This window comes from Peromyscus maniculatus, chromosome 3 (assembly GCF_049852395.1).
Source record: "Peromyscus maniculatus bairdii isolate BWxNUB_F1_BW_parent chromosome 3, HU_Pman_BW_mat_3.1, whole genome shotgun sequence".
In the NCBI taxonomy this organism is placed as follows: Eukaryota; Metazoa; Chordata; class Mammalia; order Rodentia; family Cricetidae; genus Peromyscus; species Peromyscus maniculatus.
The window spans coordinates 143303924-143316173 of record NC_134854.1 but is presented as its reverse complement, the minus strand read 5'-3'; the positions used below and the strand labels follow the sequence as shown (position 1 = coordinate 143316173).

At 41.2% G+C, this 12250-nt stretch overlaps 1 protein-coding gene across 11 annotated transcripts in view; it reads right to left on the bottom strand.

Annotated features, from left to right (window-relative positions):
• Cecr2 (CECR2 histone acetyl-lysine reader) overlaps nt 1-12250 on the bottom strand; it is a 137090-nt gene that overhangs the window by 47980 nt on the left and 76860 nt on the right. For all 11 annotated transcript variants that reach the window (XM_076567819.1, XM_076567820.1, XM_076567822.1 and 8 more), the window contains exons 3-4: nt 1520-1703; nt 282-421 (exon numbers count right to left, since the gene is read on the bottom strand). In XM_076567819.1, the coding sequence (XP_076423934.1) occupies nt 282-421; nt 1520-1703 (324 nt within the window). The remainder of the gene's footprint in view (nt 1-281; nt 422-1519; nt 1704-12250) is intronic.

Here is a 12250-nt window from a genome sequence, read left to right as displayed (position 1 = left end):
ACAACTAATAATTGCATTGGAAAAAAGAAAGTGCTATATGATTCTGATACATTAACTTTCATAGCCCCACCTCACCCCAAAACATACACATACAGGGTTTCTTTATATAACAGCCCTGGCTGTCCTGGAACTGACTCTATAGACCAGGCTGGCCTCAAACTCACAGAGGACTGTCTCTGCCTCCCAAGTGTTAGGGTTAAAGGCATGTGCCACCATACCCGGTCTTTTTCATAGCATTCTAAATAGAGCATTTATCACAGCCCTTACATTAGAGACAGTACCTGCTCAAGGAGAGTTCTCCATTGGATCTTCCTTGTACTGGGTCTTCTTTGTACATTCGTGTCCCATAGAAGTACCAGTAGAGTGCACCTGAATTGTCTTCACCCAGAGGCTCTACTCGGAGGCTGTCTGCATCTAGACCCTGGGTAGAACAGGAATATGGATTTGTAAAAATGAGAAACAACATAAAACAGGAGAAAACAGGAGAAAACTAAACGACAATTCAAAATTTACACTCAGACACACCTCATATTTTAAAATGCCAATATGCTGTATTTTCTATCAGGATAGATGAAATGCAGACAAAACAGAATGTGGTTCTGCACTCTACCTTTTCCATAATCCACAGAAACAAGGAAAAAACATTTTGCAGGTACCCATGGAGGACAAATAGAGAGTATTGGATTCCCTGAAGTTGGAATTACAGGCAATTGTGAGCTGCCCAAAGTGGGTGCTGGGAACTGAACTTGGGTCCCCTGGAAGAGCGGTGAGGACTTTTAACTGCTGAGCCATCTCTCTACTCAACATAGCACCTTCTTTATTCCAGCTGAGATCCAGTGAAGCAATTCCCCAAGTATTCCAGGGCACGATCTGTACTGTAAGTGCTCAGCAGGTACTGCACTAAGTTACATGACTTTTATGTGTCTGTGCACAGAGCTCAACTGAGAATTGCTACATTTAATCAAGTGATTGAGTAGGATTAGAAATTGACCTCCCAAGCCTTGGTGGCACACACCTTTAATCCTGGTACTCAGGAAGCAGAGGCAGGTAGATCTCTGTGAGTTCTAGGCCAGCCAGAGCTGTTACCCAGAGTATCCCTGTCTCGAAAAACCTCTCTCCCTCTCTCTCTCTCTCTCTCTCTCTCTCTCTCTCTCTCTCTCTCTCTCTCTCTCTCTCTCTCTCTGTATGTGTGTGTGTTATATCTGTATAGTTTCAAGTCTCTGGAGTTTTCGACTGTTAGTTTAATTACAGAAAAAAATTCAGTGGCAAATTCATTGCTATTTTGTGTGAAGACAGGATAATAAGTAGGTTCTCCTGTGTGAAATGAAAAGCAACAAATTTAAAATGCATGACTTGCATTCCTTTGGCCACAAGGACATGTTGTGTATACAAGTCATTCTTAATTAAGAACATGAAGACTACTATAAACAAGCTAAACTCTTGCTTCTTAATACTTTCAGATTTCACACTCAAAATGCCGCCTTTTTCCTGCTCTAGAAAAGGAGCTTGCTAGAAGTACCTTGAGAAGATCAAAGACATCATCTGCATCTAGCCGGTAATCACAGAGGCGATGCAGGATCTCTACCCGAGTGCGCAGAGGAAGGTCCTGGAAACTGGCTTCTCTCAGAGGATTGGGCTTTCCTTCTTCAAGCTCCCAACGATAGTTAATGATGTCTTCCAGGTAGCTGTGGAATGTCTGAGGCCTAATCAAACGGCCCCAAACACATAAAGACATTAATATAAAACAGAAGATGGGGAGAGGAAAGTGATAGGTTGATAGTTTATAATAAAAAAGCAGTCAGAAAAAGCCTTTCACTGGGAAACTTTGTATCAGACTATTACTTCATTAAATCCCAAAGAAGATAAACTGAATCAAAAGAAATTTTTGCCAGGTGGTGGTGAGACACCTTTACTCAAGAGACAGAGACAGATAGATTCCTGTGAGTTCAAGGCCAGCCTGGTCTACAAAGCAAGTTGTTATACATTGAAAGGCAGAGCTGTTATACATTGAAACCCTGTGTGTGTAGTGGTGGTGGGGGAATGTTCACATAACCGGTTATCTTACTTTAACTATAGATGGGAAATTCTGGTCAATGGTGTAAAATGCAAAGAAGAGGCAACAGTCTCACAGAGTTTCCTAAAAATACATTCTTTAAAATTGGGGGTGTGACCTAAGATAGTACATATACATACAAAACACCCTCACAGAAACATTCTGCCCAAATGCATTCACTGATATTTCAGGTTAAGATGCAAAGGCATAGAAAAGCATTTTTTTTTTGGGGGGGGGGGGGTTGGTTTTTTTTGTTTGTTTTTTTTTTTTTGTTTTTTTGTTTTTTTGTTTTTTCGAGACAGGGTTTCTCTGTGTAGCTTTGCGCCTTTCCTGAAGCTCACTTGGTAGCCCAGGCTGGCCTCGAACTCACAGAGATCTGCCTGGCTCTGCCTCCCGAGTGCTGGGATTAAAGGCGTGTGCCACCACCACTGCCCGGTGGAAAAGCATCTTAATACCAAGTTACTCTAATGTGAACTCATACTATATACTAATTTTCTTTCTTTTATCCTGCGCATAGTGGTGCATGCCTTTAATCCCAGCACTTGGGAGGCAGAGGCAGATGGATCTCTGTGAGTTCCAGGACAGCCAGGGCTTATGTAGAAAGACCAGGTTGCAAAAACAAAACAAAACAAAACCATAGAAACACAATGAACAAACAAAACCAAACCACCAAAAACCCAAACACTGAATGATATTGTGTGTGGGTGGTGGTGATGGTGGTGGTGGTGGTGGTGTTTCTTATGTATGTGCTATGGCACATATGTGAAGGTCAAAGAATACCTTGTGGGATTTGGTTCTCCCTTTCTACCTCAAAAGACCTGGGACTCTAACTTAGCTCATCACCAGCTTGTCATTCCTTTTATACATCTCATATGTTGTCTGGCCTGGCCTTAGCTCCTGGTCTCATGTGGTCCTCTAGTTATTAATTCCTATGTATCTGGAGTACAGGTGTACACCATTGTAACTGGGTAATCTAAGTTTTGAACATAGAGGTTTCTCTCTCTCTCTCTCTCTCTCCCTCTCTCTCTCTCTCTCTCTCTCTCTCTCTCACACACACACACACACACACACACACACACACACACACACACACACAAATTAAAGATTACACAATGACAATTTAGAGAACTGAAGGAGTTGTCAGTTAAGATTTATGAACCAGGAGTAAGGGGCTGGGTTAAAAAAAAAAAATGAAACCACCTTTGTGAAAATTAAGGTGGTTACTGTTACAGGATATTTGAGCAAACCATGTAAAGATGTCTCACTGTTTTACCTCACCTGCTTAAGGTGTTTTCTGATTGAATTGATAAAGAGCAGAATGGCCAAAGCTAGGCAGGAGAAAATAGGCAGGACTTGCAGGGAAAGAGAGGAACTCTGGGAAGAGGAGAGAGGTGGATTTGCCAGCGAGACACATAGGAAGTTGGATGTACAAAATGGAGGAGAGATAAAGAGCCATGTAGCAGAACATAGATTAATAGAAATGGGTTAATTTAAGTTATAAGAGTTAGTGGAACAAGCCTAAGCTAAAGCCAAGCATTCATAATTAATAAGAAGTCTCTGTGTCATTATTTGGGGGCTAGAGGTTCAAATGAAAGTCTGACAACAAAGTCCAAATACAGGTTAGTGTACACACACACACACACACACACACACACACACACACACACACACACACACACACATATTATATACAGTATGCACACGCACGCACGCACACACATGTTGCTAGGAGTGTGAAGAACTTACCATTCCCTTGGTTAATAAATAAATCCCTTTAAGTATAATCCGATTAGGTTTTCAGCACTCAGATGGCAGCTTACAACTGTCTTTAACTAAAGTTCCAAGGGATCTTTAACTAACGTTCCAAGGGTGCCCTCCCCTGGCCTCCACAGGAACCCAGCATATGTAATACATATAATTACATAAACTCATGCAGACTCACACATATACACAAGAATTCCTTTAAGATCTAGACACTCCCACTGTTAGCATATAACACAAAGAAATGAAAACAAATCCAAACCAAAAACGTGTGCATAAAAATTCAAAACAGCACAATGCCTACCAATACAAAAACCAGAAACTGTGTATGACTGTCCCTGAACTGAGTAGTAGAGAACTAAATGTGTATTGATACAAGGTGTTATCCGACCATAGAAAGAGAGGAAGTGACTAAGTCTCAGTGGCTTACACTTGCACGCCCAGAACTCGGGAGGCTGAGAGAGGATTGCTGTGGAATAACCCTCTTGTACACGGTAAAAATTTGGTTTAATAAAACACTGACTGGCCAGTAGCCAGGCAGGAAATATGGGCAGGGCAACCAAACTAAAGATGAAGGGTAGAAGGGAGTTATCAGGAGTCACCAGCCAGATGCAGAGGGAGGAGACGAATGTACTACACTAATAAAGATACCACCACATGGCAAAGCATAAATAGAAATATGGCTTAATTTAAATGTAAGAGTTAGATAATAACAAGCCTGAGCTACTGGCTGAGCATTTGTAATTTATATTAAGCCTGAGTTGGTTATTTGGGACTGGAGGGGGGGGGGTTTGAGACAGGAAATGTCCATTTACAAGGATGAGTGCCTAGATTAGTGTTTCTCAACCTTCTTAATGCTATGACCCTTTAATATAGTTCCTCATGTTGTGGTGACCCCCAGCCATAAAATTACTTTTGTTGTTACCTTACAACTATAATTTTGCTACTGTTGTGAATCGTAATGTAAATATCTGGCATGCAACCCCTGAGAAAGGGCCAGCCTTTGCTATGTGTTGAGTTGCAGGTCAGTCTAGGATACAGAGAAAGATGCTGTTTTCATTTTTTTTTTCTTTCTTCTTTTTGGGCTGGGGATTCATGATATATGAAACTACTAAAAATATTATAATTAAGTTAAAGAAGCCTAATACTAAGAATATTGCATGATTTCACTATTAGGAAATAGCCAAAGGTTGGAAATATGACTCATTAGTTAAGAGCACGTACTGCTCTTCCAGAGGACCCAAGTTCAATTCCCAGCACTAACATCAGGCAGCTAGTAACTGTCTATAACTCCAGCTCTAAGGGAATCTAACACCTCTGATCTCTTTGAGAACCTGCACATTATGTATACATACAAACATATAATACTAAAAAAAGAAAGTTTTTTTTTTTTTAAAGTACCCAGAATAGTCAAATCTATAGTGAGAAAGAAGTATAACAGTGATGATGAGAACTGAGGGTAGGGGAAGTAACAAATGACTACTAGGGAATGAGGCTAGTTTAGGAGATGAAAAAAGCATTCTGTGAGAGTATGACAGCTTCACAGTTTTATATTATACTCCAAATCAATGAACTATACATTCAAGCCCAGAAGAACAAACAGAAAAATATAACCAAATCAAAGTAAATGCAAAGAGCTTGGAAGATAGCCCAGTGGATCAAGTGTTTGCTGTGCAGGCATGAGAACCTAGTTTTGGACCCCTAACACCTGCATAAAAAACTATGTATCTGTAAGCTGAGCAATAGGAGAGGAGTGTGGAGGCAGGTAGACCCCGGAGCTGCTACCCTAGCAGTCTGCGCCAGCAAGTTCCATGTTCACAGAGACTCTGTCTCAATAAGTAAAGAAAAGTCCTTACTATACATACAAGAAGACTGTATCCCCAGCACCCACCAAATGAGTATGGCAGGCAGTGTATGTTTCTAGCATGTAGGGGCAGAGAGAGGGGACCAACTGAGCAAGTTGGCTAACTAGATTACATAAACCAGTGAGTTCTAGGGTCAAATGAGAAACCCTGCCTCAATATGTAAGGTTAAGAGCTATGAAGGAAGGCTCCTGGCCTCAACCTTGGGCCTCCACATATGTGTGCACACACATGCATACACATATACATTTTTAAAAGTGGCGAATTGAGGAAGACATGTGGATGTCAACTTCTGGTATACACACATGCCTACATAGATGAGTGCACCTGCACACACTGCACATTAATTTTACACACACACACACACACACACACACACACACACACACACACAAAATGGAAATTGGGTGATCATTTCAATTTAAAGGGAGATGGGGCTGGAGAGATGGCTCAGTGGTTAAGACTACTGTTCATAGAGAGGACCTAAGTTGGGTTCCCAGTGTTCATATCCAATGTCTTACAACCACCTCTAAGTCCAGTTCCAGGAGATCTGACACCCTCTTCTGGCCTCCAAGATCTAAATGCGTCTTACACACACTATTTCTAAAAAGCAGATTACCTATAAAATATAAAGCTGGGCGGTGGTGGTTCATGCCTTTAATCCCAACACTGAGGAGGCAGAGGCAGGCTCTGTGAGTTCAAGGCCAGCCTGGTCTACAGAGAGAGTTCCAGAACAGCAAGAATTTCACAGAGGAACACTGTCTCAAAAAAATCCTACATATTAAAAATAGAAATAATGATTAAAGGACAGAAAACATATGCCATACAGATAAACAAAGGGAGCCTAAGAAACATGAATAGGGTTGGAGGTACAGCACTTGCCCACCGTGTAAGAGGCCCTGGGTTTGAATCACAACTCTAAACAAGGACACAGCAGACTAACTTTAAGGGTTAGATACCACATACTGAATTTAAATTTTTATGTGGATTGGACCAACAAGATGGTTCACTGGATAAAGCTGCTTGCTGTCAAGCCAGAAGACATGTGTCTGAAGCCCCATGACCCAAACGGTAAAAGGAGAGAACCAATTTCTTCAAGTTGTCTTCTGACCTCCGTTCACAAGTGCTCACAAGCATACACACAATAAATTTAAATTTTTTTTAAAGTTATGAGAAAGTACAGCGGACTAACAGTGGTAAAAACAATCTCTCTCCCCCCTTTTTTTGATGGAATCTTAATTTGCCTAGTCTGTGCTTGCCTCAAACTTACTATATAGCCAATGATGATCCTGAACTCCTGATCCTCCTGCCTTCACTTTTACTTCGAGTGTTGGAATTGCAGGCCTAGGCTGCCATGTCCAGTTTATGCATTGCTGGGGATGAGGAATTTGTATATCCTGGGCAAGAACTCTATCAACTTAGCCAAATCTCCAAGTCTTAAAAACAACTTTTAAAAAGTAAAAGAACAAGGGCTAGAGAGAGAGCTTAAAGGTTAAGAGCACTGGCTGCTCTTCTAGAAGACCCAGGTCTGATTCCCAGCACCCTCATGGCAGCTCACAAATGTCTCTCTTGTTCTTCCATGGACCCTGTGCTCTCTTATTCTTCCATGGACACTGAACACATGCGGTACATAGACTTACATGCAGGTCAAACACTCATCCATACATATTAATATGAATATAAGTGCTCTATTTGCATGTGTGACTTCATGTCAAAAGAGGGTATTGGGTCCCACTATAGATGGTTGTGAGCCACCATGTGGGTGCTAGGAATTGAACTCAGGACCTCTGGAAAAGCAGCTAGTGCCCTGAACCACTGCGCCATCTCTCTATCCCCACCTATACACATTTAAAAAGAATGAAGTTGGTGACCCTTCTCCTACCCAACTTCAGATAGTTGACCCTTGTATAATTACAAGACATACATATCAACAACGACTAAGGACACCTACCCTTGTCTCATATAAACACCAACCCAAAGTACATTTTATGTAATCCTGGCTGTACTGGAATTCACAAAGATCTGCCTGGCTCTGACTCTTGAATGATGGGACTAAGAGCATGCCACTATACACAGTCCAAATTTCATCTTTGTATCAATTCTAAAAAGCTAAATCCACAGCCCCTTGGTGTGTGTAGTGTTCACGAATGTGTGTCTATGTGTGAACAGACACACAAAGATCAGAGGGTGCCTTTTCTAATAACAGCTCTCCATACTCTACATGAAGACAGCCTCATTTGAACACAGGAACACAGGGCTTAACCGTTCAGTTAGTCCAGCCAGCCAGCCTGTGCTGCTCCTGAGAACCAGGACTGCAGGCAGGCCTGCCCTGCGTTTACACAGGTCCTAGGGTTTGCAGCCCTAGTTCTCTTGCTCGCATGGCAAGTTCTATCCACTAAACAATCTCGCCAGGCCCTTTAAGAGCTTCTTTTTAAAATGTGATAAGGTGTCTGTCTCTGTGACACTGAGGTCCCTTGGAGGTGGGAAGGGGCATGAAATATACCGTAAAAATTGATTAAATACAACTATATGGAAACGTCATTCTTTCAAATACAAATACACGTGTTTGAAAGATATATGTAGCTGAAGTTTTCCTGTGTCCCACCTGACCTGTGGTCAAGACAAATCTCTTTCAGCCACTGGTCCCACAGCCACTCAGACCCAAATAAACATACAGGGGCTTATATTATTTGCAAATGATACGGCCTAATGGCTCAGGTTCTCGCTAGCTAGCTCTTACATCTTAAATTAACCCATAATTCTTATTTATGTTTAGCCACATGGCTTGGTACCTTTTCTCAGTTCTGCTTTGTCATGTTGCTTCCTGTGTGTCTGCCTGGCGACTCCTGACTCTGCCTTCCTCTTCCCAGAATTCTCCTTGTCTGCTTATAATGCCTATACTTCCTGCCTGACTACTGACCAATCAGCATTTTATTTATCAACCAATCAGAGCAACACATATTCACAGCATACAGAACGATATCCCACAGCAGATATATATCTAAATGAAACATATATATCATCTGAAACAAGATATACATCTGAATAAAGTATTCAGTAAAGCTAAAAACATCAAATGATGCAAAGATATGCAGCACCTAGTGCACTAGTAAGAACAGAAATAACTGCTTTGGAAAAGTTTGGCAGCTTCAAGTTCAACAGATTCTTAGCATATGACTATTTATCAAAAGAAATGAAAAAATGTCTTCACAAACACACCCATGTATTATGTTCACAGTAACTTTGTTTGTAACAGTCTTTAATGTCCATCGATAAACAGTTAATTTTGTGTCTTATTTTTCTCCACCAGACGCAATTCAATTCTTCACCCCTCCAAAAGGAACAAATTACTGATAATAAAAAGCAGTCTACATCAACACCAGACATCATGTTGGACTAAAAGAAGCTGGACAGATCATCTCACACTGTGAGCTCACCCATACAGAATCCTAAAATAGGCAAATCTTAACCTACAATGGTAAGAATGAGATCAACGTTAACTTTGAGGTATCTGGATGGAAGTAATCAACTGTAAAGAATGCTTTCTTGGAGGAGCTAAGGGTCCCAAGTAGAGCAGTGACTATGTGCTGGGTCATTTGTCAAGAATGACAAGCTTCATAGTCAGGCATGTATCTGTACCTGTATGCAGTAACTGGGCAGTGGAATTTGGGGGGTCACAAATTTAAGATTAGCCTGGGCCATAAGGAAAGACCCTGTCTGAAAAGACCTGGAAACAAAATATAAACTGTGGGTTGGAAAGATGGCTCTTTCAGAGGACCTAGGTTTGATTTTCAGCACCCACATGGCATCTTTTTTTGAGGGGCAGGGGGAAGGACTGTTGGCCTCTTCTGGCCTCCGTGGACACTTCATGTACAGTGCACAGATAGATGCAGGCAAACACCCACATATGAAAGTAAATCTTTTTAAAAAGACCTATCTCAATAAAGATATGTTCAAATGTACATTTAACAATCATTCCAATTTCCAAACAAATGTGGTACTTCTGCATAGAGAACAAAACTTCAAAAATATTTAAAGCAATCAACAAAAAATTTAAAACAAAGTTTATACTGATGAATTTCTACTTACAATGGAAACAAAGAGGTGAGATCATAACCAGTCTATGTCAGAAAGATGAATTCAGTAGGTAAGTATGACTATAGTAACTTAGCAGCAGTTATTTTTATGCTACTTATATACACCACTGCTCAAGACATGGTATACGTTAGTCCTATCTTCACTCTGACAGGAGTTATTTTCAATCCAGGACTCAAGTTTCTAATATACTTCCCAATGCAGTAGGGAAAGAGAAACTAAAAGAGGAATAGCTCGTGTTAAGTCCTTAAAATATTTATTGAATGGACAAGGCCCATAACTAGATTAGCCATTTGGAGGGGATATGGAAGAAACACTGCAAAGAACATGGTACTGACAATTCAATTTCTGTACTGAGAAAGAAAATGACAGAATATCCAAAAATGAAACAAACTAAAGAAATTGGGTGTGCATCAAGTTTACAAGACAGTAAACAAGTGGTCCATACAAGTAGTACTACAGGTGTGGCCTGCATTAGCAGGGCAACACCACCAGTACCTCAAACACACTGAATCCCAGACCCAACTCCAGAGTACTTTGATGATCTAGCCCATGTACAATATTTGCTTATATGCTACTTTGTAAACTCATCCTGGTTTTCCAAATCCCAGTTTTCCTCATTTTATATTTACAAAACTAAATTATGGGTGATGTTTCTGCAGAGAGCTTTATTTGCCCAACCTTATTTTTGTGGGAGCCTCTGTAGATGTAACCAATCGTATTATTAAAATAAGAAACACAGAGCCAAGGTAAAAGAGAAAAGCCGAGAGGTCAGAGCTCAGAGATAAAATCTTACCTCCTGCAGTGCTCCTAGCTTCCCCGAGAGAGAGAGGTACTTCCTGTGTCCCTGTTTAAATAATCTTTGTTCTGCCTTCTCATTGGTTGTAAACCCAACCACATGACTGCCTCATCACTGCCTGTAAGTACCGCCCTCCAGGTCTTAAAGGCGTATGTCTCCAATACTGGCTGTATCCCTGAACACACAGAAATCTACCTAGCTCTTCTAACCACCACGCTCTTGCTATGGCTCTAATAGCTCTGACCCCAGGGCAACTTTATTTATTAACATAAAATTAAAATAACATTTCAGTACAAATAAAATATCACCACAAGCCTCAGCTGCTAGGAGTCTAGGAGGGGCCACTATAGCTGCTTACTCCAATGATAAGAGCTGATTTCTAGAGAACCAGAGGCTATACAATCATAGCATTGTTGTCCTAGCAGTTCTACCACACTCTCCTACTTGGGAGTAGGTTCTACAACACTCAAAGACTTACAGGATTATGTGGGCCATCCTCACCCAACAACCGCCCACACAATCCTTTGAAGAACCATTTCTCAGTAGACCCCCGACACCCCCCCCCCCCCCCCCCCCCCGGCTAGGGACAATTCAAATCCAAGGTTCCAACATGCTAGGTGAGTGCTCTATCACTGAGCTACACCCTCAAGTTTTAAAAACAACATTTAGTTAGCAATAAACAAATTCCTGAACATCCTTCCTCATTTTGAGGCAGGAAGTTGGACTTGAACTCCTGGACAATTACAGATGTGACCTAAAATTTTTGAACCAAGGGTTCATTTTCTCAAGACGGGATTTCTTTTCTTTTTTTCTCCTTTTTTAAAAAAAGATTTATTTATTTGTTTGTTTATTTATTTATTTATTTATTTATTAATTATGTATACAGTGTTCTGCCTGTATGCATGCCCGCATGACAGAAAAGGGCATCAGATCCCACTATAGATGGTTATGAGCCACCACGTGGTTGCTGGGAATTGAACTCAGGACCTCTGGAAGAACAGCCAGTGCTCTTAACCTCTGAGCCATCTCTCCAGCCCATGGCAGGATTTCTAAACAAAATCAATCTAATTAGACTGAAGTCTCACTAAATTCCACTGTGGTCTTCAGAAAGTTCAGCTTAGGTGAGATGGTATAGAACACAACGAATATACGCCTTTAATCCCAGCATTCAGGAGGCAGAGGCATGCAGATCTTTCAGTTCAAGGTCAGCCTGGTCTACAAAGCAAGTTCTAGGACAGCTACATAGAAAAACCCTGTCTCAAAAATCCCACCCCACAAAAAAAGGAATACAACAAACAGGAGGGAGGGCACTGGCTATCTTGGGTGTATGCAGCACACTTGCTTTGCTGTAATTTCCTCAGTGACAGAAACAAACTTCCAAACATAATGGTTCGTGTCTACACTACAGGACTCGGGAGGCCGAGGCAGAAGGACTGCAGTGAGTCAGAGGCCAGCCAGGTGTACTCTACCACACTCTCTTCCTCGGGTGGGAGGATGGGGAGAAAAAGCACTCGATGGTAACTGAAGTTCCTTACATGGTTATATTAATTCTACATTGCATTTAAGCTTGAGATTAAAAAAAACCTTCTAATGCAGAGGTATAATTCAAGCAGGATTGAATGTAGGCAATGAACAAGAGCAATGTAGGATGGTGTATTTTTCACCAGTGGAAACCAGGCA